The sequence below is a fragment of the Achroia grisella genome, unplaced genomic scaffold, assembly GCF_030625045.1.
Source record: "Achroia grisella isolate CSIRO2021 unplaced genomic scaffold, CSIRO_AGI_Agris_v1 utg512, whole genome shotgun sequence".
Lineage (NCBI taxonomy): Eukaryota > Metazoa > Arthropoda > Insecta > Lepidoptera > Pyralidae > Achroia > Achroia grisella.
Window position 1 is genome coordinate 2,125,611 of NW_026712906.1, and position 26,344 is coordinate 2,151,954.

At 33.5% G+C, this 26,344-nt stretch overlaps 1 protein-coding gene across 1 annotated transcript; it reads left to right on the forward strand.

The window, feature by feature from the left end:
- The first annotated feature begins 579 nt into the window (after positions 1–579).
- Positions 580–26,281, forward strand: LOC131846886 (pre-mRNA-processing-splicing factor 8). The gene is made up of 35 exons (XM_059196315.1): positions 580–707; positions 835–1,034; positions 3,254–4,142; positions 4,300–4,550; positions 5,004–5,166; positions 5,251–5,468; positions 5,768–5,994; positions 6,544–6,688; positions 7,207–7,388; positions 7,684–7,890; positions 8,380–8,670; positions 9,076–9,268; positions 10,740–10,927; positions 11,422–11,660; positions 12,013–12,159; positions 12,419–12,569; positions 13,092–13,299; positions 13,994–14,199; positions 14,609–14,799; positions 15,330–15,465; positions 15,884–16,053; positions 16,295–16,442; positions 16,968–17,096; positions 17,506–17,666; positions 19,241–19,432; positions 20,006–20,200; positions 20,813–20,984; positions 21,353–21,466; positions 21,817–21,990; positions 22,774–22,967; positions 23,204–23,419; positions 24,065–24,230; positions 24,782–24,985; positions 25,435–25,714; positions 26,045–26,281. The coding sequence occupies exons 2-35, from the start codon at positions 848–850 to the stop codon at positions 26,203–26,205; spliced, it is 7,095 nt and encodes a 2,364-aa protein (XP_059052298.1). The 5' UTR covers positions 580–707; positions 835–847; the 3' UTR covers positions 26,206–26,281.
- The last annotated feature ends 63 nt before the right edge of the window (positions 26,282–26,344 follow it).

A 26,344-nucleotide genomic window follows, 5' to 3' on the forward strand; every position in this document is an offset into this window, starting at 1 on the left:
TCAGAGCACACTTCTACTTGGATAGTAATAATATAGTCATATATCTTGTACGATACTACGAACTAATTATTAATGTTCATTCATAGTCTCCATAAATCAAATAAAATTAAAATATTTTACTTTTTAAATATTGCTTAAGATTGAGTTATGCTGTGGTTATGCTAAGGTATTCCTAAAATAGTCTACGAAGTATTCCCCGTACTATTGAGAGTGTGGCCAATCTATTTGAGTGTAGCCATTGAAGGTTTTGTATTTTCCTAAGTTTGTATTGAATATGTTTTGCTTCATAATGAGAAATACAAACAAAATTATTAAGAGATACCTACCTAGCTATGAAATTATGGTGGAACATAGTATGAAATTGTATTTTCTTTTTTTGTGATTAAAAATAAGAAATTATAATAATCGCATTCGATATTTTTTAGTATGCCTTTATAAATAAAAAAGTGTGGCTCTAAATTAAAACTAGAGCAACATATTTTTTTTTGGAATTTTCTTCCAAACCTCTGTTTTAGAAGAATTTTTTTGGCATAAAATGGCAACACTGCCTAATACTATTTTTTTTGTGAAATTGCAAATGGCCGATTGCGCTATAAGCAAAGTTTGCTTTCTGTACTTTTGGTTTCCATTGTGTAATTGTCTATAAATCTATTACTATGTCAAATGTTACTTAAATATAAAACTGCATTATCTATAAAATAAATCAAGTGAGTGTTAGTTTTACTAATGTACTTGTTTGATCCCGCCCGGCGTATTTCGGTTGTGCATCTTTTGCAATACAACACGTTGAAAATGTTCAAATAGATAACCCTATTTTATAAATCGTGGTTGTAGAAGGCGTGCAGCCATGTCGCTGCCGCCGTACCTTCTGGGGCCCAACCCCTGGGCCACCATGATGGCACAACAGCAGCTGGCGGCGGCGCAACAGGCCGCACTGCAGGCCCACGCCGCCGCCGCTGCTGCTGCTCCACCGGTGCCGCCATCGCAGCCCCCCAAATCACATCACATACCGGAAGAAAAGATCAAAGAAAAATGTAAGCATTATTTTTTATTAAACAAATCCCGTTTTGTTCTTTATGGCATCTAAGATTTTTTTTGCCTAAATGTTTTTATTATAAATGCTTGCTATAGATAGTGATAATGGAATTTATTTATTGTATTTTTATTGTTGTCATTCATACCAACGTAATATAAAGATTCCTACTTAAATTTTACAAAAAATTACAATAGGTATACATACCTATATTATATAAAAATTGTGCACTAAATATTTACACATTTTTATGATAGGCACTTTATTTACTGGTTATTATTTCTTTCTATTTTATTATATGGGAGTATAAATACAAATTATTGTGAGTAATTTTGAAATTATTTTTGCTAAATACATTGTCTTCCATACATTCCTTTATTGTGGGCTCAAAGCAGTGTTATCTTATTTCGCTGATCTGTATCTGCTATCATGTCTGACTTTACTCTCTTTTTAGACATATAATGATTTACACACTCTATCCATCCACATTCATATTAATTCGTTTTAAGTAATTGTCATGGTCCACACTCATATAGTTTGCTACTGGCTTTATAAATAAAGATAATAGGCATTTATATATATTATGTACTAACAATATATATATACTACTCAATAATAATGAATTATTGATATGTTATTTTCTTGTCTTTTACTTTAGTCAATTTTAATCTACTGAGTGACCCTTACTAGGCCAAAGTACCAGCTTATAAGTTATTACTGGAACTATTATGTGAGGGGAAAATTAAATGTGGCAATTGGATATAATCTTCCATGTAATATATAGTGGAAGGTGCTGATATTGTTACACATTATATAGGCATCTGACAGTAATGCAACCAATGGGGACAGTTGGTTTACAAGATAGTATAGAGTTGTGATCCTCAGCAGTGAGGGAACAATTAAGAAGAGATCTTTTTAAAAATACTATTATAAATCTTTTTATCTTTACATATTCTCATACTGTATTCTTTTATATTGTTTATTAAGTATATACTACTATATAGCACTAACATAATAGGCATGATGACTGATTTTTAAAAAACACTCCACAATGTTCATACATTCTACATTCAACATCGCCGAAGAAGTAATTTTACAAAATAATGCTAAACAACTTTGTGTGAACTTCGCATAGTACTATGTACAGCGTTGCCATCACAACAATAAAAAAATTGCTAAACTGTTATTAAAATTTTAATAATTGTTTTTAACAGCCAAAATTATACTAATTGTTTTAAAATAATGCTAACATTTTTCAAATAAAACATCATTTGTTTACATACACGTTTTTATTATATCTTAATATTATATATTAAAATCAATAAAATCTATTTTATTTTATGTTTTATTCAATTATGTTATGGAACAAAATAAATATGGGAGGAAATGCTAGATTTTCTCCCACTCTAATCGGTAATGCTGACTTTAGATAATTTAAGTGATATATTAACGACTGTCAAGCACTTTATTACTCGTAAAATTTTATAGACTGTAAAAACTTACTTTCAATTCAAATTTCAGTATGTATGTGATATTTCTATCTCGCATCTTTTTGTATAAGAAAAAGGCAGTGAAAAGATGCTGTTGCACATAGCTTATAAACGGGGACTTGAACAAACAACAAATATGTTAAAAATCGTAAAAGTATGCGAAATCTAGCAAAAAATATGTTAAATTACTCGATGGATTTATATTATTTTGTTTAATTCCGCTACGATTAACATGTGTGAGACTACGAATATTCGGTGTGGAAAACTGACCAGCGCTACGACCTTCTCCAGTGATGATCAAATTCCGACCGTTATTGAGTCTACATCCATATCGCGAGGCATCATCAGGCGTTAATTAGAGTTCGGGTACAGCTCGGAAGCCTAGTGTTTACTCATCAGCGACCAAACCGCGACAGGTTAATTTGAGTTCGGGTACACCGATTTTGTTTACGAATGAGTGACGTCACACGCTCCTGATTGATGTTCGATCTATCATGGTGGATTGATGTGTTTTGCATTTTATTTTTACTAAAATAAATATAATTTCGCTTGTAATCTGAAAATTAATTTTTAAATATGAATCAGCCTATCATATAAAATTACATGAAATCCTGTTTTCGGACATTCTTATATAGTATCATCATGCCTATTTATATTACAATTTTATTTTATTTTATTCTATACATATATAAATGTTTAGCTTCTAAATAAATAATGATTTTCACTTCAGCTCAAAAATGGCTCCAACTCCAATCAAAGCGTTTCTCAGAAAAGCGCAAATTCGGATTTGTGGATGCTCAAAAAGAGGACATGCCACCAGAACACATCAGAAAAATCATCCGTGACCATGGTGACATGACTAGTCGCAAATACCGACATGACAAAAGAGTGTATCTTGGGGCATTGAAATATATGCCTCATGCTGTAATGAAGCTTCTTGAGAACATGCCCATGCCATGGGAGCAAATCAGAGATGTAAAAGTCTTATACCATATTACTGGCGCTATCACATTTGTGAATGAAATCCCATGGGTTATTGAGCCAGTATATATTGCACAGTGGGGAACAATGTGGATTATGATGCGTAGAGAAAAACGAGATCGTAGGCATTTCAAACGCATGAGGTTCCCTCCTTTTGACGATGAAGAACCTCCTTTGGACTATGCTGACAACATCTTGGATGTAGAACCTTTAGAACCAATCCAAATTGATTTGGACGCTGATGAAGATGGAGCTGTGGGGTCCTGGTTTTATGACCACAAGCCATTATTGAATACAAAACATGTAAATGGTTCAACATACAGACGTTGGAACTTAACATTACCACAGATGGCGACTCTGTATCGTCTTGCTAATCAATTGCTGACTGACTTGGTAGATGATAATTATTTCTACCTGTTTGATTCCAAGAGTTTCTTCACTGCTAAAGCCTTGAATATGGCAATACCGGGTGGACCAAAGTTTGAACCTTTAGTTAAAGACAATTCTGCTGGAGATGAAGACTGGAATGAATTTAATGATATTAACAAAATCATTATTCGTCAACCAATAAGAACTGAGTATAGGATTGCTTTCCCATACTTGTACAACAACCTGCCTCATTTTGTGCAGCTGTCTTGGTGAGTACTATACAATAGTAAAGTTCTCTTATTATTCTAGATTATTTATTATAATATAACACTGACATTTAATTACTGAAAAATACCACCATTGGGAATAATTCAAGTAAAATTACTTGTTATGTGTCAGTATATTATATACCATTTATATTTCCAGGTATCACACGCCCAATGTGGTCTACATTAAAACAGAAGACCCTGATCTCCCAGCATTCTACTTTGATCCCCTCATTAATCCCATTTCTCATCGACATTCGGTGAAGTCTCTAGATCCAGTGCCTGAGGAGGAAGAGTTTGTTCTACCGGAAGAGGTGACTCCTTTCTTACAGGAGACTGCACTGTACACAGATAACACAGCTAACGGAATTTCTCTACTGTGGGCGCCCAGACCCTTCAATACGCGATCAGGTAAGAAGCTGAAGAAATGCCAGCAGTGGCAAAGCCACTATACTATATTTATATTCTATTAAATTTTAAATACAAAATCAGATTCAATTCCTTCTATTACAGTAAAAATATTGTATTATTCAGATAATGAAGTTACTGAAGTGTACTAAATATTACTCTGGAAATACCAATGCATCCAAAATTTACGGAATTTATTTTTTATTTTAGTAACAGGGGATTTTATTTTTAGTCAATGGCTACATTCTGTCACTATTGTATATCACAAACTTATTATTACACACCTAGTATAATACTGTATTAACTCAAAAATTACTAACTAGAAATTCTACTCTAGAGCTTTATTATTAAAATCCAAAATTTCAAACATTTTTGGGTAATTCCAGTAGTGTACTAGGTGTGCGATATATTGACATTACATAAGATAACTATAAAGCAAGAACTTTCTTTTACAAGGTCGAACTCGTCGCGCTATTGATGTGCCATTGGTAAAGACTTGGTACAAGGAGCATTGTCCCCCAGGACAACCAGTAAAAGTCAGAGTGTCATATCAAAAACTACTGAAGTACTATGTGCTCAATTCTCTAAAGCACAGACCACCAAAGCCACAGAAAAAAAGGTAAGAAATTGAAAAAATATTTTGGGACTTAAATTTAATTGCATCTGCTCATGAGGAATCTACAACTTTTATTACTTTACACAGATACTTGTTCCGCTCGTTTAAATCTACAAAGTTCTTCCAAACTACAACATTGGACTGGGTTGAGGCTGGGCTTCAAGTGTGCCGCCAAGGCTACAATATGCTCAATCTGTTGATTCACCGGAAGAATCTGAACTACCTTCATTTGGACTATAATTTCAACTTGAAACCAGTGAAGACTCTCACTACTAAAGAGAGAAAGAAGTCTCGATTTGGAAATGGTGAGTTTTATTACACATATTTAAGTGTCAAATTCTTAAATTATCCAAGTCATATTGACTGCAATTCTTTTTAAGGAAATACCCATTCATATTTTGAGATTTGAATATATATATTCAGTTAGCCAGGAAAGGCAAAACTTTATAATCACTTATCTATAGTTTATCAAGTGTGTTTTGGCTGAAGGACTAGCAAGTCTAAACAACAACGGAACGACTTTATCTTTTTATATCACCTAAGTTATCTTAAAATATTGTTTTTTTGAAATTATATATTTTATAAAGGCTTCTTTTTAACACAGCATTCCATTTATGCCGTGAGATCCTCCGGCTCACAAAACTGATCGTTGACTCACACGTTCAATATCGTCTCAACAACGTGGACTCGTTCCAATTGGCTGACGGTCTACAGTACATATTCGCCCACGTTGGTCAGCTAACTGGCATGTACCGATACAAGTACAAGCTAATGAGACAGATCAGAATGTGCAAGGATTTGAAGCATCTGATATACTACCGGTTCAATACGGTGAGTTATTACTAGTAATTTTTGGTAGAATTTTTTTTTTAAGTCCAGGTAGAATTTTTATGGTCTTGATTACGTTGCATATGTCATGAATGATGGAAATTATTGGGTCTAACGTTAATATAGCTAAATTATATTTCCATTTACTTCCTCAGAATTAGTGAATTAACAAAATTTTAGATTATATTTACAAAATTGCAATAGTTTGCCAATCACATTTTAGTTGCTGCACATATACTTTTATTATAATTTTGCTATGTGGTTGTAAATGGTGAATAAAGAATTTATTTATCTGTTCGCGATATATTAGTTACCGGGACCTAAGGGGCCCTAAGCAATATAGCGAATAATCACGCGGCTAAGGAAGGTCCTTGGTATACCTTTGCGTTAACATATGGATCAAACAGTTACTTTTTATTTGAAATATCTCATGGAATCAAGTTTGTGTATATGTACATAATGCTACGTATATTATTATACATTTTGAACTAGCAACATCTTTAGAAATATACTTTGTATTCTACAAAGATGTTCATTTCATTTTTTTGTTAGGGTCCGGTGTCTAAAGGTCCTGGCTGTGGTTTCTGGGCACCGGGCTGGCGTGTTTGGCTATTCTTCATGCGTGGTATTACGCCGCTACTTGAGCGCTGGCTCGGTAATTTGCTGTCCAGGCAGTTTGAGGGCAGACATTCCAAGGGTAAGCATTTTACAATAGAATGTATTTTAAATGTGTGATAGCAAATCAGTATGTATATCCTAAATGCTGTTGAAATTATCTAAGTATGCTAATAAAGGTTCGTCCGCGTGGAATATAAATTTATTTTTCTAAAATAAATAATTTTTCTACAATAAAAGTAACCTAATAAATAAGTAATAAAAGTACTCATTATTACATCAGCTACCTGCTAATAAGTATAGTCCCGTCAAAATCGGTCCAGCCATTTCAGAGATTAGCCGGAACAAACAGACAGACAAAAATTGTAAAAAAATTGTTATTTTGGTGTATGTACCATATTTATATTAATTGCAAATTGACACAGTCCATTAGTGGTTCCTTAGGGACTATATTTAATTGTAAATATTTTTTTAATGTATGATTTTAAACTATTCACATTTACGTTCACACCCACTGTACATCATTATATAATTATTGCATTTCAAGCAACATTTACACATCTAGGAATTTTTAAAATTATGGTTAATTACGTTGTCTAGGTGTTGCCAAAACGGTGACAAAGCAGCGTGTCGAATCTCACTTCGACCTGGAGCTGCGCGCTTCTGTCATGCACGACATCGTGGATATGATGCCTGAAGGTATCAAACAGAACAAAGCCAGGACAATCCTGCAGCATCTGTCTGAAGCGTGGAGATGTTGGAAGGCGAATATACCTTGGAAGGTTAGTGCATCATTTCTGATTATTGTAGTTTTAAAAGATTCCAGGAACTAAAGAAATTAACATAGATAGCTTTCATGGAATGTTGCTTTATTTATAAATTCAATACATACATTACAAATCCACTTTAATATAGTAATATTAAAGTATATTTTTGCAGTGATTTTAAAGTCACAACTTTAAATTTCATTTCTAAAACTTCTAAATATTCAGTTACTTTATTATTGAGCGTGCGATTATTGTAGTTGATGAATTATGTCTATATATTATTATAAAATCGAAATCTGTATCCATTTAGGTACCAGGTTTGCCGACCCCTATAGAGAACATGATTCTCCGCTACGTAAAGATGAAGGCGGACTGGTGGACAAACACTGCACATTACAACCGCGAGCGTATACGTCGTGGCGCTACTGTCGACAAGACTGTTTGCAAGAAGAACCTCGGTCGTCTCACCAGATTGTACCTCAAAGCCGAACAGGAGCGTCAGCATAATTATCTAAAGGTAGGCCAAAATGTGGCGCACACTACTTAATAATATTTTGATTTAAAGTTTTATTTTGCTAAGTTTGTTAGGAATACAATTTTAATAACATATTTTTAGCAGTTTGTTGTATTATCTTGTGTATGTTAACACACGATACCACAGAAACTAAGTTTACTAATTTATATTTCTGATCGTCTCTCCAGTGCTGAAAAAATCGAAACTCAATTTCCGATAACAATTCAAATTAACCCAAAAGACGGTGATAGGTATCAGTCAGTCATAGGTGTCAATCAGTCTATTTCTTAATATTCTAAACGTGTGATATTTTTATTAATATAGTATGTTGGGTATTAATATAAGGTAAGGTATTACGATAATTGTATGGCACATGAAGGTATTTATTATAAAATTATTCATGTTAAAACCAGTTTACAATATTAATAATGTATATTAAAAAATTTATCGCGAAAATTTGAAAGTAAGAGTGTAAAATTTTTGTTTATGTAGGACGGTCCGTACATCTCTCCCGAAGAAGCTGTAGCCATTTACACAACAACCGTTCACTGGCTTGAATCGCGTCGTTTCGCACCAATACCATTCCCACCCCTGTCATACAAGCACGACACAAAGCTGCTGATTCTAGCGCTCGAGCGGCTAAAGGAGGCGTACAGCGTCAAGTCCAGATTGAATCAGAGCCAAAGGGAAGAACTTGGGCTTATTGAGCAGGCTTATGATAATCCGCACGAAGCTCTTTCGAGAATTAAGCGTCATTTACTTACGCAGAGGACATTCCGAGAGGTTGGTTTTGTAGATGTTTTTCTTTAAATTAAAAGGTATATCTGACTAATTAATAGTATTTTTTGATATTGTTAAAAATATTTAGGGACACAGATGTGCCCCTAAGCACAGATTGCTTATGTATAAATTTTAAAATTAGAAATAGAGGTATTAAAAGACATTGTAGGAATTACCAATGTCTTTTTTCAATTTTTTTATATAATAAAGAAAAGGAATTTTAAATACAAATTTTTAAAGAACTGATATCTTCTTTGTTACTTAATTTAAATATAGATTTAGACAAAGATATTTCAGATTTTCTTTAGAACTATCACATTCATATTTTAGTCTTTATGTTTACTTAACTTTCTTTTGTTAATAAACTAAATTGTGTTGTTTATAAAACACATTTTTTGCTATTAACAGGTGGGTATCGAGTTTATGGATCTCTACTCCCACTTGGTTCCCGTGTACGATGTAGAGCCCCTGGAGAAGATCACTGACGCATATCTGGACCAGTATCTGTGGTATGAAGCTGACAAACGGAGATTACTGCCGCCGTGGGTGAAACCAGCAGATACAGAGCCCTCGCCGTTACTTGTTTACAAATGGTGTCAGGGTAAGTAAAAGTATAATATACCTATGTTTGTTATTAAGGTATAGCGAAATTTTCTACTGCTGCTTGACAATGTTTGTCCTGATTTTCTTCATTGTTTATATATAAATCAATCATTATTCACATATTTAGCGCTACCTTGAAATATGTTTGTTTTCCGCTCAATGTATCGTTATAGGTTTTATTTCTATTAAAGAACTTTTGTTAAAATTGTCATCTGTCATATCTGTGTATATATATTTATACTACTACCTGTTAACTTTAACTATGACTATGTCTGCTTTTTTCTGAGATACAATCTGTATTAATTTTAATTTCATTTAAATATGTAAATTAATCTAGATGTGAAGATTACAGATATTCAAATATATAATATTACTATTGGATTCAATATTTTAGAAAACGAATTATCTGCTTTCTACTGATAGAATTTAATATAGGTTTAAATATTGTATTCTTGGGACTATTATGATTAGATTAGAATATTGTTGTATTACTTCTTTAACCATGAAACATGAAGATGTGTCGTGTTGCAATTGCCCAGAGTGTGCGTTGTGGCAAAGGAGATATGTATGTCGATGCCATCCCCTTGTTACAAACCTCACTTTGGTTGGTTGCACTTGTCTACAAATGCAAGAGGAACGCCAACGAAAGTTGTCATCAGTATTCATCATTCATTTAACAAACATTGCCAATCTTTTTCTAAAATCTAGTAAAAATGTATCTGTGTACAAATTTGACCAAAATATAATTTAATTATATTATGTAATGCATAAATTACGTTGCACGTTAAGGAAAATGACGGGGGTGTTGACAAGATGAGGTCATGTTTGGAGGTCCTAAGTTACGTGATGTCTCATTTTAGGTCTTTATCTAATAATAATATTGATTTCATTTTTATTTAAATTAATTTGATGTATGAATAGAATTAAATTCTTAAGTACTGTTTTAATGTAATCATTTGTGTATGTAAAATGATAAAGTGTTTGACATCGCACTAAGGATTGTAAAATTTAAAAATGTTCTGGAATAAATGCTGAACAAAGTTTATTTAAAAGAGCAATATGTAGGTTTCTTGTTCAATCTTGTGATAAGTTTGCTTTCTGAATGAGTGGTAGTATTCTACCACGCATTCAGAAATATAAATGACTGGAAAAGTTTATTTAATTAAAAATAACATAGATTTACTACATCAGCAGTCATAACTACTGTCATGAAATTCGTCTGCCGTATTTTATCATGACTTTTTTTACATAGTATCTCTGTTGTCCAATGGTTCGCTGTGATAAAATGCCTCTAGTTGTTAAATACTTCATATGTACTTTTGTTTGTATATTTGTGTGGTTAAATTTTAATATGTAAATAACTTATACACTTAAATACGTTCATTCAGTTTTACTTTTTTGTATTTGTATCGCGTAATAATTCTTGAATGTTAAGTTTCAAATATACATATATATATATATATATACAGGTATAAACAATCTGCAAGATGTCTGGGAAGTAGGCGAGGGCGAGTGTAACGTACTCCTGGAATCACGGTTCGAGAAATTATACGAGAAAATCGATTTGACACTGCTAAATAGATTACTCCGTTTAATTGTGGATCACAACATCGCTGATTATATGACTGCAAAGAACAATGTTGTTATCAATTATAAGGTATGTGATAGATTTCAACTTGATTCTATAATTGTTGTAATTATTATTCTATAAATAAAAAAATGTTCTAAAAGCAATCTTAAACAACTCATCATGGTATGGAGTGCAAAGGCTGTTTTATTTTATAAATTTCTGCATCGTCCATATATTAGCTGCTTTTATGCCCTTATGCTCTTTTATGCACGAATTAAATGTAGGCAAAGAGAACGAGAACAACTGCGCGCGACGTTGACTCTCGCGTCCTTGAATCATGCGTTTAGTGCCTCTTTAATAATTATCGCTGCAAAATGCTGGACATCTGTCTATGCAGCAAAGAGATAATTATAGAGTTATTGATAATGAATTAGTCTTAAACGAGTATCCGCTAAGTATAATAGAAAATTGGCATGCTATAGGTATTATAAATACAAAATATTTATTCACTGTTTGATTCAGCAATACATTTAATTTGTTTTAATTACTAAAGTATAATTGCTCTAATTTGTTTCACATAGGACATGAACCACACAAATTCCTATGGCATCATACGTGGTTTGCAATTCGCGTCATTCATCGTCCAGTACTACGGCTTAGTACTGGATCTACTGGTGCTGGGGTTACAGCGCGCTAGTGAGATGGCTGGACCACCGCAGCTGCCAAACGATTTTCTATCCTATCAAGACAGGCAGACTGAAACAGCACACCCTATTAGGCTGTACTGCAGATACGTGGACAGGATTCACATATTCTTCCGGTAATTAAACAACTATTGATATAAAATTGTTTATATTGGTTGATTTGAAGTCTCAATAATGTGATATCTGTCAAAATTGAAAAAAAATCACATTGTTAATATATGATTACTTATAGGAGTGTTAACAAGTTTTGATAGTATTTTATTTGATATGTTTTGTCTATTAACATTCGCATTCACTACAATACACAAGAATGAGTATTCTATATCTCTTAAAGATAATTGACAAACACACAGATAAGACACATCGTGAAACTTTCGTAATTCATGCTCTTATCCCATTTATTTATATTCTTTATTGCACAATAAAACATGTACAAAATACGAGCTTAATGTCGTAATCTGTGTATAGATTCACGGCTGAGGAAGCTCGCGATCTGATCCAGAGGTACCTAACGGAGCATCCCGACCCCAACAACGAGAACATCGTCGGCTACAACAACAAGAAATGTTGGCCCCGCGACGCGCGCATGAGACTCATGAAGCACGATGTTAATCTGTAAGTCTGTTCAGACTATTTTATACAATAATTTATAATTCTTTTTACTTGCACAGTGCATTCCTTTGTAATATGAAAATCATAACTGTATACAAGCTTTAAGTTTATGTGTAGGCAGTTAAGATCTTGATCCATACTCTATGTATTTCTTGATTATAGCCTTTTTTTATAATATATTTTATTACTGCTGTATGTATTTTATGTATTTCATATTCTATATAAATAGAACAATTAATATTAATGAACGGTTTACTTGTAGTGGTCGCGCCGTATTTTGGGACATAAAGAATCGCTTGCCGCGTTCTGTAACAACTATACAATGGGAGAATAGCTTTGTATCTGCATACTCAAAGGACAATCCCAACCTGCTCTTCAATATGGCCGGGTTTGAATGCAGGATACTGCCTAAAGTAAGTATTAATACTATATAACATGAGAAAATTAGAGTTAATATAAATACTACATTCCATCAAGTGAACTGTAATTTTTTTTGCCATTCTAATTATATTGGATGAGATTGTTTGTCGTAATAAAATGTAACATAACTTGTGTTAGATACTATTTGTGAAAGCCTGTCAGTGGCTTAGTTTGTATTAATTTTAAATGTGGTGGTGTGGTGTGGTGGTAATATGACTGGTATTATCATTTGTTTTTGTTTTTAATTTACTTTGCGGCAAACTATTTCATTAATTATACAGTTCTTAGAATTTGCTTTAATTTAATTTAAAAAATGAATAATGTGTATTTATAGTAAAATACAATATGGTACTTTCTCATATTAAGTGCCCAAATAGCCTTACTACACAATATACTATTATCTGAAAGCAAACAAAGTCGTAGGTGGGTATATTTAGTGTACGAAATTACTATGATGAACAGAGGAATAGTCTGTAATCCTAATCAGTATTCTAAAATTATAAATACTTTAACAGTGCCGCAGCCAACACGAAGAACTCTCACATCGAGACGGAGTATGGAATTTGCAAAATGAGGTAACAAAAGAGCGAACCGCGCAATGTTACCTTCGGGTCGATGACGAGTCTCTCGCGCGCTTCCACAACCGAGTACGGCAAATTCTGATGGCTTCAGGTTCTACCACGTTTACGAAAATCGTTAATAAATGGAACACGGCACTTATTGGTGAGTTTATACTATAAAATCTATTTGTATACTAGCTTCTGTACTGCATTTCGTCTACATTACAAACATCAAAAGCAGAAATTATGCCCTTAATCCTAATGCTTTGTGTATATGCCAAATATATATGAAAGTGTAGCAAATATAAAAAAGTAAAAAAGATTTTCCAATTTATACTAAAGAATACATAGATAAAGTATGTAAAAGACAAATGAATTCACAATTATGTTGAATTTCAACTCTAATGTGAAGCCTTGTAAATAATCTGTTCTTTTTTTTGTAGTGTTCATTCTTCCATTCTAATTATGACCATAACATTATTTTTAATAAATAATTGGGAAATGATAGTAAGCAATAATTACATACTATAGTTTTTTGTCTGTAGGAATGACCATCCATCAACGAAAGTGGAACGATATTTCCTAAACGACTTATACACTGACCTATAATGTTTTGCCTTCCGTCTGTAATCTGTAGTAATATTATAACAATTACATAGTAATATAAAGTGGATGAGTGTTTTTAATCATGCTTAATAATGTAACAGATATTCGACATCGCAAGAACTATATTTTTGCGATGGTCAATAATCCGGATTATTGATATAGTGTAAATATGACTTAATTTCATATATATATATAGTACAAATATGACTTAATTTCATGTAACACAATAACAATAATGTCTTACATTCCAGGTCTAATGACATACTTCCGTGAAGCAGTAGTAAACACACAGGAGCTCCTCGATCTGCTAGTGAAGTGTGAGAACAAGATACAGACCCGTATCAAGATTGGTCTAAACTCCAAAATGCCCTCGCGTTTCCCGCCCGTCGTCTTTTACACACCTAAGGAGCTGGGCGGGCTCGGCATGTTGTCTATGGGACATGTATTGATTCCACAGGTAATATAAAACAAAATCTAATAATTTTACATTGTCTGTGGTTTAGCATACTACTTTACTTCCCATACATTTGGGTTCATATTCATAATTATATCTCTTTGTAATTGTCTCAGTGGTTTCTCTATGATATGCATATATATGAGAATGTTTATTGTATGATTACGTGATATCCATAGTGCTGTTCATGTATATAGGCGACGGTTACCGCTTACCATCAAATGATACATTACTTGGTTGCCCTTTATTATTTAGGATTGTATGCTTGATTGCCACCATCGTACTATAAAAAAAAAAATTGGATTTCTTCAGTAATAATTGTGGCTCCCATACATATGTTTACTGACTGATGATCTCAACTGATGGTACAAAGATAATGTAGATGATGCTCATTCTGATTTCTTATTTACAGTCTGATCTCCGCTGGTCGAAACAAACAGATGTTGGCATCACTCATTTCCGTTCGGGTATGTCCCACGACGAAGACCAACTGATTCCCAACTTGTACCGCTACATCCAGCCGTGGGAAGCAGAGTTTGTCGACTCACAGCGAGTTTGGGCGGAATACGCGCTCAAACGCCAAGAAGCTAATGCTCAGAATAGGTGAGAAATTAATGCAAACCCTAGTGTTGATACTAATATTCTAAATTCCTACATGTGTCTATTTATCAGTTTGTTATCTATTCACGATTGAATGGGTAATAGTTATGTGCTGATAATGTTATGACTGTCTGAAGAAGTGTGTAAATTAACAGAAAATCTCAGTCTTTAGGAAGGGTAATGCATGGTACATATGACAGTGCTTTATATTGTCTACATTTGACATTTGTTAGTTATTACATTTAGTAATACTGGCATTATTGCAAATTATCTTGAACAAATAAATAAGGTGGAACAAAAGAATGTTTTCCTTTGCAAGTTGTAAAAAAATTGAAGTGATGAATCGCGTAGGGGTCCTGAAACCAGAGAATCCCTGTGCTCTGGGGAGTGGTCGTGATTCCACGAGCGCTGATCGCGTGTCGATGGAACGCGGCCCCTCCGAGACTACGCTATCTGATCAAATTCAATCACACTATAATATACTTTGATGACTATAGTAAATATATTGCTAACATATATTAATTTATTTAAAGACGTCTCACTCTGGAGGATTTGGAAGATTCATGGGACAGAGGCATTCCAAGGATCAACACACTCTTCCAAAAAGATAGACATACCCTCGCTTATGACAAAGGCTGGCGTATACGAACAGAATTCAAGCAGTACCAAGTAAGTATTAGTAACAACAACCTAGTAAATCTTTAGTGCATGAAAGTAAAAAAGAAAAAATAGTTTTAAAGACTAAATAATAAAAATTGTTATGACTTCAGCTACTTATAAATCTATTTAACAATAAATAGTCGAGTTTCTTTTTAGTTCTCAAGCAATATTTCGAAGTGATTGTATATTGTATTTATCATAAGTGTATCTAATAGAAATATACATAAAAATAAGTATCTCATACATATAAGTGTCCTGAGTCACAGTAAGAATAGTCCTACACATAAATAAAAATATTGTGAATGTACTATTAAAACATGTTTGCCACTTTTGTATTATAGAATAGAAAAAAATATCCCATTGTTATTTAATACTGCATTATCTTCTGCAATGCATAATCCTATAACGATATATACTTTGTCTTCAGGTGCTCAAGCAGAATCCGTTCTGGTGGACGCACCAGCGTCACGACGGCAAGCTGTGGAACTTAAACAACTACCGTACCGACATGATCCAAGCCCTCGGCGGAGTTGAAGGCATCCTCGAGCACACACTCTTCAAGGGCACATATTTCCCAACATGGGAAGGTCTTTTCTGGTAAGTTCTAATTCTACATACGTAATATTTAGTTATTGTTATAGTTCCACCATACGATATTACAAATTTAATCATATTATTACCCTAAAATGGATCAATTTTCTCAAGATTCCTTATTCATGTAACAATCCATTTATAAATTGTTTAATGACATTACTATGTGACAGGAACTGGAAATAAATATTGACACATAGTTGAAGCTCCCATAGACAGTTTTAAAAGTCTTGATTTTTGCATACAGGGAGAAAGCGTCAGGTTTCGAAGAGTCAATGAAGTACAAGAAGTTAACGAACGCGCAGCGATCCGGTTTGAACCAAATCCCGAACCGTCGTTTCACATTGTGGTGGTCGCCCACTATTAATCGCGCCAACGTATACGTCGGTTTCCAGGTATGTAGTTTTAATATTTAGACTGTTTTTGCAAGTCATTATTGACGGCCTCGGTGGTCTAGTGATTTAGCACACTGCTTTACTTCTAATAGTCGCGGGTTCGAATTCTCGCACGATGCAAATATTTGTATTCATGAGTATGATTTTTGTTTGTATTAGTCTTAGAGTTTTCTATATATATTAGTTATGTATTTACAAAAAAGAAATGTAACTATGTAATTATATCAGTTGTTTAGTTCCCATAACACAAGACTGCTTAACTTGGGACTAGATGGCGCTGTGTGATGTGTCGTGTGAATTATTCTTATTTTTGTGGCAATAAAATACAAATCTATAGTTACAACCACAGTATTGAGTTGCTATAGTAAAAAGTGTTTTATTATAACTATAAAATTATGGTAAAAAGTGTCTAGCTTGACATGGGTAAATAAAATTATATAAATATTTTATTATTTACCTTGTTTCCGAATCCTTGATCGGCTTCTGAATAAAATGTAATTATAATTTAATTGTCGTCACACATAGGTACAACTGGATTTGACAGGCATATTCATGCACGGCAAAATCCCGACGCTGAAGATATCGCTCATCCAGATCTTCAGGGCTCACTTGTGGCAGAAAGTGCACGAATCAATTGTCATGGACTTGTGTCAGGTAAGTTTCGATTTAGTGTAACCACAAGTACTAAATTGTAGATTAATGATTTAAAAACTGCTCAATCAATATTAATGCGACTAAATAATGTAACAATGTAATGTATTCTTGTAAATTGTTGTTTTTCATTACTTATTCCTTATTAGCGATATAAGGGAACAGACAGCGACGACGACTTTGTTTTATACTATGTACAGATTGTGTATAAATTTATTATTATTATTGTTTGACATAACTAAATTACTTTCTTTTTTCTACTGTACAATACACTTTATAGCTCGCCTTCTGTTTACTTATTAACTTTTTTCAGTTTTTTTTTTTTGCTCCACGTGTTTGCAAGGACGCCATCATTTCGGGTCGTACATACTACCATTACAAAAGCGCTAAAGTTAAAACTTCTTTCATTCAGGTGTTTGATCAAGAGCTCGACGCGCTTGAGATTGAGACAGTGCAGAAGGAAACCATTCATCCTCGTAAATCGTACAAGATGAACTCGTCTTGTGCCGACATACTACTCTTCTCTGCATACAAATGGAACGTGTCCAGGCCGTCACTACTAGCCGACACCAAGTATGATTTTTTTGGTTCATGTATATGACATTGTTATAAATTGTCATATTTACCTGCTTATGGTAGTGCAAATCGTAATATTGCATTATTTTATGTAATGTAACATTTTTCTTGAAACTCAGGTATAGTGTATAGAATTTTAAGATTATTTCACCATATGAAATAGAATACAATAGAAATTTCCTTATTCAAATAAACTTACAGTTAAGCACTTTAGAATAGTCAATCATGTTTTTAATCTACCACCCATTTGGAAAGCAGTCTCATCACAAGAAAAATGAACAAGAAACTTATGTGTTAGTTAATATGAAATGTGTGATTGTATTCACACATTTCATATTAACTAACACATCTTCCAATTAACACTAATTCATTAAAGTCAAAATTATAAATACACAACCAACTGGTTGAGTAGTTAGTAGATAGTTCTCTATCGGCCTTATTACTTAGTAAAAAGATAAATCTGGTTTAGCAAAGATATGTATATAATAGATATGTAGGTAACTAGTAATAGGGGACACATTCAATGGCTTAACCATTCACCAATGTATTCCTTATTACAAAATGAAGTTTATCTCTAAATCGTGATTCGTCTATGGTCTAAAGCTACAATTAATTTAGACCTGCGATGCCCTATATCTTATAGTTTAACAGTGGTCTAAATGCAAAAATACAAACTCCATTTTACAAAAATTCTATTGTTAGTTGTAGTTTTAAATGAAAAATATTTTAACTAAATTAAAAATATATTAACTAAAAATATTTAAAGCAAATTTTACGACAATAAAAACATATAAAAGACGTTAATTGTTATTTTTTCACTCATTTGACTTTGAAATAGTCATCATTCGAACGATCCAATAAAAATATCTCGCCGTTCCTTTTCTCCGTATAGGACTCCTACTTATAATTTAAAACTGATTTTCAGCCTAATAGTACATTAATAAATATTATATATTAATGAAATAGTTATAATGAAGACATAGATAAATAGAAATAAATTTATTTTTAGTTTATACATTTTTCTTTGAACTAATATTATTTTTGATCTTTTCAGTGTAAAATGGAACGTAATTGTACGGTGACAGACATGAGTGACTGATTGTACCTACATTAAAAGATATTTTTGACATGTATGAAATGTATGAAAGATGTATGTACCTACTGTATGGAATACATAATGAACGATTTAACTGTAGTACTAAGTAGTCCTCTGTTAGATCTGGATTCGTAATAATGTTAGGTTTATTCCAAGTATTAACTTTAGGAATGGTTTAAACCACGACCATTTAGACCACGTTTCGTCCGAGTTTTAACAGATTTTTTGTAATAAGTTTTGACCGTATGAGTCGGTTTGCTTTAGTTCTCTATGAGTCGGTTTGCTTTACCTTATGCAAGTTATAAATAATAATGCAAAGTTTTATTGTATGGTTAAAATATACAATACTTATTTACAGAATTAAAATGTTTGTTAGAACAACAACCAATAATGTATGCTTACTTGAAATAGTCCAAAGTAAAAGTATTTGTTTATGAAAAAAAATTATAAATACTACTCTCTCTTATTATAATAGAGATACAATGGACAACACGACGACTCAGAAATACTGGCTGGATATTCAACTGCGGTGGGGTGACTACGATTCACATGACGTGGAGAGATACGCGCGCGCAAAGTTCCTGGACTACACCACAGACAACATGTCCATTTATCCATCACCAACGGGCCTACTCATCGCCATCGATCTCGCGTACAATCTGCACAGGTAACTGACTTGCAGTCTTTGTATTCTGACATAACTTTTACCACATACATACTATATGAGCATATAGTCTGCGACTGATGACCAGATGGACTGAGAAAAAACTGTTTGTGTCTTTTCTCTCTGGGCTTCCTATGTTTAACTATCTCAAACAAAAGGTTATATTTTTCTTTGCTGATAAATTAGATTAGTTTTTTATTCAGTCAAAATTTTCTTATTTATTAAAAATGTAATTCCATTTTATAACATTTATATATTGCAGTGTGATCAGCCTAAAAATTTGATATTTATATTAGTACTAGGTTTTACTAGAGACTATATGGTTTTTATACTAATATATTGATAATTTATTAGAATAAAGCTGAACCTAGCTTTTAAGTTCCACCAAATAAGTAGCTCTGATATGACACATATAAACATTCCTCTTAAATTACACTTATCTACTGGTAAAAACTGCATTAGAACCTGTTGCGTAGTTTAAAAGATCTAAGCACATAGACAGCGGAAGCGACTTTATTTGAACAATGAACTCAATACGTATAGTTTTATAATAATAGGGTAATGTTATTATCACAGTGCATACGGCAACTGGTTCCCTGGCTGCAAACCCCTCATCCAACAAGCTATGGCGAAGATAATGAAAGCCAATCCTGCCCTCTACGTACTCCGGGAGCGTATCCGTAAAGCTCTGCAGCTTTATTCTTCGGAGCCCACTGAACCGTATCTCTCGAGTCAGAACTACGGTGAACTGTTCTCTAACCAGATCATTTGGTGAGTGAAGATTGTATCTATACTCTTATGTTTTGTTTTGTCACTTTGTTGATGAACTAATTTATAATTGTGTAAAGTGTAGCAGTTTTTTTACATAATTATAATTTAGTTTATTTTGTATAGACACGAAAATAATTCGAGAAATGGAAAGAAATTGAAGTGATGAATATTTTGAAAGAGTAGATATTATAATACAAGAGAATTTTCTTGTGAAGCCGTCTAGTAAAGAACATATTAGAAAGTTATTAATTCTTGTTCAAGTTGAATGACTTGTCTAAGAGATAACACACAAATTCAACATTGTTTATGTTATTCACATAATTATAGACGAATCATAGACAAGTTATAAACATGAACAGAACCATGCCCATCAAATATCATGTAGCGCCTGTAGTACCACTTATGTATTTTCACTTCCTTATACTCACATTTCAACCGAAAGACATTTTACAAAACAAGCTACTTGGCGACGCAAAAAGGTGGGAATAGAGGATAGATGTAAAATACATTTATAACATTAACAAATATTTAGTGATGTATAAATCTCTGAAGAACATTTTCTACTAGATAAATTCAGTGTTTTCACGCAAAATTTGATCGTGTTCGTATTAGGTTTGTCGACGATACGAACGTATATCGCGTAACGATCCACAAGACGTTCGAGGGCAACTTGACTACAAAGCCCATCAACGGTGCCATCTTCATCTTCAACCCGCGCACCGGCCAGCTGTTCCTCAAGATCATCCACACGAGCGTATGGGCGGGACAAAAACGTCTGGGACAGGTATACATGTTATAAAATATATTTTATATGTACATCTTCAGCGTGGTGTAGCCGAACGGTGGACATGTCTCTACGAATTAACTTACTAATGTTATAAACGCGAAAGTTTGTGAGTTGAATTAATGTTTGTTACTTTTTTACACAGAAACTACTGTACGGATTTTACTGAAACTTTACAGTAATATAGATTCAACATCAGAATAACACATGGGCTATAATTTAAAAAGATATTTAAATTGGGCCAAATATAATGTCAAGTAAATGTGATGCAGACGAAATTATTACATGTTTCATTTTTATGTATATGATATAACGGCATTGATTCTTTGTCAATATTCGATTATATATAAACATTATTTATTAAATAGCTCGCCAAATGGAAGACTGCTGAGGAAGTGGCTGCGCTCATTCGTTCCTTGCCAGTGGAGGAGCAGCCTAAACAGATTATTGTCACCAGAAAGGGAATGTTGGATCCACTTGAGGTAAAAATAAAAATTATATTATGAGAATATTCTTTATTTATGTTTATGCAATTATATATTAATAACTGGGTACATAATTAAGCCTCTGTACAAAGAGTGCATCTTTATCTTTTTTAGTTTGTACAAACTCATCTTGTATGTGTGTCCCCAACACAGGTAAGAACGATTTAATTCTGTCACACCTATTTCTATCTCAAAGCATATTGCTTTGTAAGATGTGTTTTAGGTAAAGGGCAAGATACTGCCAGAAATGATAGGGTACAGAAGTATGACATCTCTTTTCTTTGGAATGGTAACTCTGATCTGCTTGTTTGCTATGCCAGCTATAAAAAAACAATATTTGTCCTTAGGTCCACTTGCTGGATTTCCCGAACATCGTGATCAAAGGGTCCGAGTTACAGCTGCCGTTCCAGGCATGTCTCAAGGTGGAGAAGTTTGGTGATCTGATTCTGAAGGCCACAGAGCCGCAGATGGTGTTGTTCAACTTATATGATGATTGGCTGAAGACTATATCGTCGTACACTGTGAGTATCGTATTGTAAACACATAAAGAAATATCCTCATAGTTTAGTCTCAAACTAAGTAGAACTAATACTAGATATTACGTTTATTTGTATATAGTTAAAATGGTTCATAGATCAATATGAATACTGTAATGTACTATTGTGCTATATAATTACTGTAATAACGGTTTTTAAAGTGATGAATCGCGTAGGGGTCCTGAAACCAGAGAGTCCCTGTGCTCTGGGGAGTGGTCGTGGTTCCACGAGCGCTGATCGCGTGTCGATGGAACGCGGCCGCTCCGAGACTACGCTATCTGATTGGAAACCGAACAGTTCTACATTGCTTATAAAAAGACTGTGACGTCATTGAAAATAATACGTGAAAAGCATTATCTTTAATATCTTAACCACTACTGCCATCAAGCTTGATTTGTAAGAAGTTGTTTAAAAAAATGAGTAAATGCAAAGAATATACAGAGTATGAAGCTATAAGCTGGTGCAACCATCTTTGTCATTCGAAATGGCTATACAAGTAGAGAACCCCTATACCACTAATACCAATAATAGTTGGTAGTTTGTATACACACATATCGACTTAAAAATGTAAAGTTACAGTGATTATTTAAAAGAGCAACACGCAAGTTTTTTGCTCATTCTTTTTGTGATAAGACAGCTTTCCGAATGATCGGTATATTAAAAAAAATACTATGACTATTTAAAAGTGTTTCTATTAAGTTTTTTTAAATTTCTATTCTATTTTATTACAAAATTTAATTAAATCCTGATATTTCTGCTTGTATACAGGCGTTCAGTCGTCTCATTCTTATCCTACGAGCGCTCCACGTGAACACTGAACGTACCAAAGTCCTATTGAAGCCGGACAAGACGACTCTTACCGAGCCACACCATATCTGGCCGACATTGTCAGACGATGACTGGATAAAAGTGGAAGTTCAACTTAAAGATCTCATATTGGCGGACTACGGCAAAAAGAACAAGTTAGTAATATTCATACATTTGACTTTTCCATGTACTTAATTATGCTCATTACTTTTAATAACAATTCTCAATCGTAATATGTACTACTATTGCTACTATTTATATAATTGCCTCAGTGGTAATACTAATAATCAACATAGACAACTACTGATTCTTGAGAACACTTCCACACTCGGCAACTTTTCTACATTACATTTGTAAAAAGGGAAAAATGTATAAACTAACTCCATTTTAGCGTGAACGTGGCGTCACTAACTCAATCTGAGATTCGTGATATAATCCTTGGTATGGAAATATCGGCTCCGTCCGCACAACGCCAACAAATTGCCGAAATCGAAAAGCAGAGTAAGGAGCAGAGTCAACTGACGGCAACCACCACCAGGACTGTCAACAAACACGGCGATGAGATCATAACTTCTACCACCAGCAACTATGAGTCGCAGACATTCAGGTAACAATCTTCTTCTAATATATAAAATCCTTGTGTGTTTGTTACTTCCTCCTTCCTCCGAAACGGCTTTACCAATTTTTATGAAATTTTGTGTGCATATCTGGTAGGTCTGAGAATCGGTCAACATCTATTATTCATATCTCTCAATTATAAGGGTCAACCTCACCTCTAAATACTATTTTTATTTTTTGGACAACCCTAAATTTTCACCTTTCTGCAATCAACCTCTATTTTTTAGCGATTTTAATTTATATGGCAAAACAATGTTTGTGGGGTCAGCTAGCATCACATTAATTATTACATTGCGATCTTGTACATAAATTGCAATATTGATATAAGACAAATAAAGCCTTCTTCCATATTACTATTCGTCTATATATGACATCCACTAGTATAATTTAGTTAAATATATACTTTAGTATATTTATATATACAAAAAAGTAACTATTAATATCTAGAATTACATTAATAACAAGGGCTACGTTTTATGATTAAAAATTAGAATTGTAAACCGATTATAAAATGAATTAAAAAGATTAATCAATGAACTTTAAACAATTTCATCTTTTAATATTTTAAGAATGTAACTTTTTTATTATATATTGTTATTCCTTTATATAAAATATTATATTTGTTTGTAAACAGTTCGAAAACAGAATGGCGCGTGCGAGCAATATCTGCAACGAACCTACATTTACGCACCAACCACATTTATGTGAGCTCCGATGACATCAAGGAGAGTGGATACACTTACATTCTACCAAAGAATTTACTCAAGAAGTTTGTCACCATTTCTGATTTAAGAGCACAGGTGAGTTGTTATATTTACTAAATGATGACAATGATGTTTGCAAAAGTGTACTTACGAAATTATGTATGAGATATAAAATTATCAAGTCAACACGAAGTGTCTATATCTAGTAGTATAGAAAGAGATGTAGATCTGAAGTTTACACAGAAATTCTAAAATAAAAAATGACAGCACCTTCACTCATCATTGCCCTGTTTATATCAAACATTTAGTAATAACATAATCTCAGGACAATTCATACGACACCTTCTAGCCCCAAGCTAAGCAGAGTGTTATGGATACTAGACAACTGATACAAATACACAGATACATTTTTTTGTAAATACATATGTATACATAGAATACACCTAGACCGATACAATTATACTCATGAATACAAATGTTATGCCATGGAAAGAATCGAAACCGCATACATCGGTGTGCTAAACCGCTAGACCACTGAGGTTGTAAATTTAAAACAATCCAGAATCAATACTGGCTGAATAGCTTCAACTCTGTATATTAATCCTCTGTTGTATTGATGCTGACTATTAAATTATATGTTGATACAGATCGCTTGCTACTTATACGGCACGTCACCTGCGGATAATCCGATGGTGCGCGAAGTGCAGTGTGCGGTGGTTGTGCCACAGTGGGGCACTCACCAGCAAGTGCACTTGCCGCGTCAACTGCCGCGCCATCCCGCACTCGCGCATCTCCAACCACTCGGCTGGATGCACACGCAGCCTAACGAACTGCCGCAGCTCTCTCCGCAGGTATCTATTACTCACTACTGACGTACACTTTGTACAAAGTCGACTGCATATTCTGCTCACCTATTTCTACCATCAAGAATCTTGATATATATATAAACTATATTACAGTTTGTAGGATGAAACATAATATGTAGTACAATTACAGGTTATAAAGGCAGCTTATGATTTAGGAATGGCAATGCATAAGTGTGACCACAATTTTTTTAGTGTCGAGTTTTGTACATGAATAGTAGTATAAGTAACTGTTGTTCTTTTATCAGCTTTTATCAGATGTATCTTTAGCTTCTTTGCCATTTTAATTACATAGAAAAATCATTACCAGGAAGTGCCACTCATCGCATTAGTAGCCTCTGTTAAATTACTGACACCCAAAATAACCATATTTTTACATGACGATCTTGTTTCATAAAACTACATTATACCTTTAACTAATTACTCACTATTTTCAGGACATAACAACACACGCTAAAATAATGGCTGAAAATCCATCCTGGGATGGTGAGAAGACCATAATCATCACGTGTTCCTTCACGCCCGGCTCGTGTTCGCTCACCGCATACAAACTCACCCCCAGCGGTTACGAATGGGGCGCCCGGAATACGGACAGGGGTAATAATCCTAAGGGATACCTGCCTAGCCATTATGAGAGGGTACAGATGCTGTTGTCAGATAGGTTCCTAGGATACTTCATGGTTCCATCACAAGGCAGTTGGAATTACAATTTCATGGGTAAGTGAATTTTTAATACAAATTAATGTACATAATCGAGAACACATTATTGTCACATATTTAATTTTTATATCCTTTTTAACACATATAAAAATATTAATAATATCTAAATTTATTAATCTTCGAATTTTAATATATTTCAAGGTTTCAAAAGAATTTTTTTATAAAACTAATTACAGAAAATTGAATCTACTAAAGTAACTCAATGTATATATATACATATATAGTTTAAATAATTGGTTTTACAGTAATGCATTATTAATTCAATATTTAATGTACGATTTGTTTCGTTAACGAGATAAAATAATAATAAACTTGGTAATTTTGCAGGGGTTCGTCACGATCCAAACATGAAGTACGGCGTTCAGTTAGGCAACCCTCGCGAGTTCTACCACGAGGTACACCGGCCAGCTCATTTTATGAACTTCGCAGCGATGGAAGACGCCACTGCGCCAACGCTCGCAGCAGACAGAGAAGACCTTTTCGCATAGTTTAGTTGCATTTCGTTCTACATAGAAACAAATGTATATTATATTTTAAGAGAAATAAATTGTAATAAATTTTTCATTTTTGTTATCATTACCCTGTAACGTAGTTTGCAGTTCAATATTAGGTTCGTTAAAATAGCTG

Coding starts and splice junctions, on each gene's coding strand:
- LOC131846886 (XM_059196315.1), top strand. CDS start 848: ATGTCGCTGCCGCCGTACCTTCTGGGGCCCAACCCCTGGGCCACCATG. Junction 14,800..15,329: donor GAAGCTAATGCTCAGAATAG/GTGAGAAATTAA, acceptor ATTTATTTAAAG/ACGTCTCACTCTGGAGGATT. Junction 17,667..19,240: donor TCACTACTAGCCGACACCAA/GTATGATTTTTT, acceptor TTATTATAATAG/AGATACAATGGACAACACGA.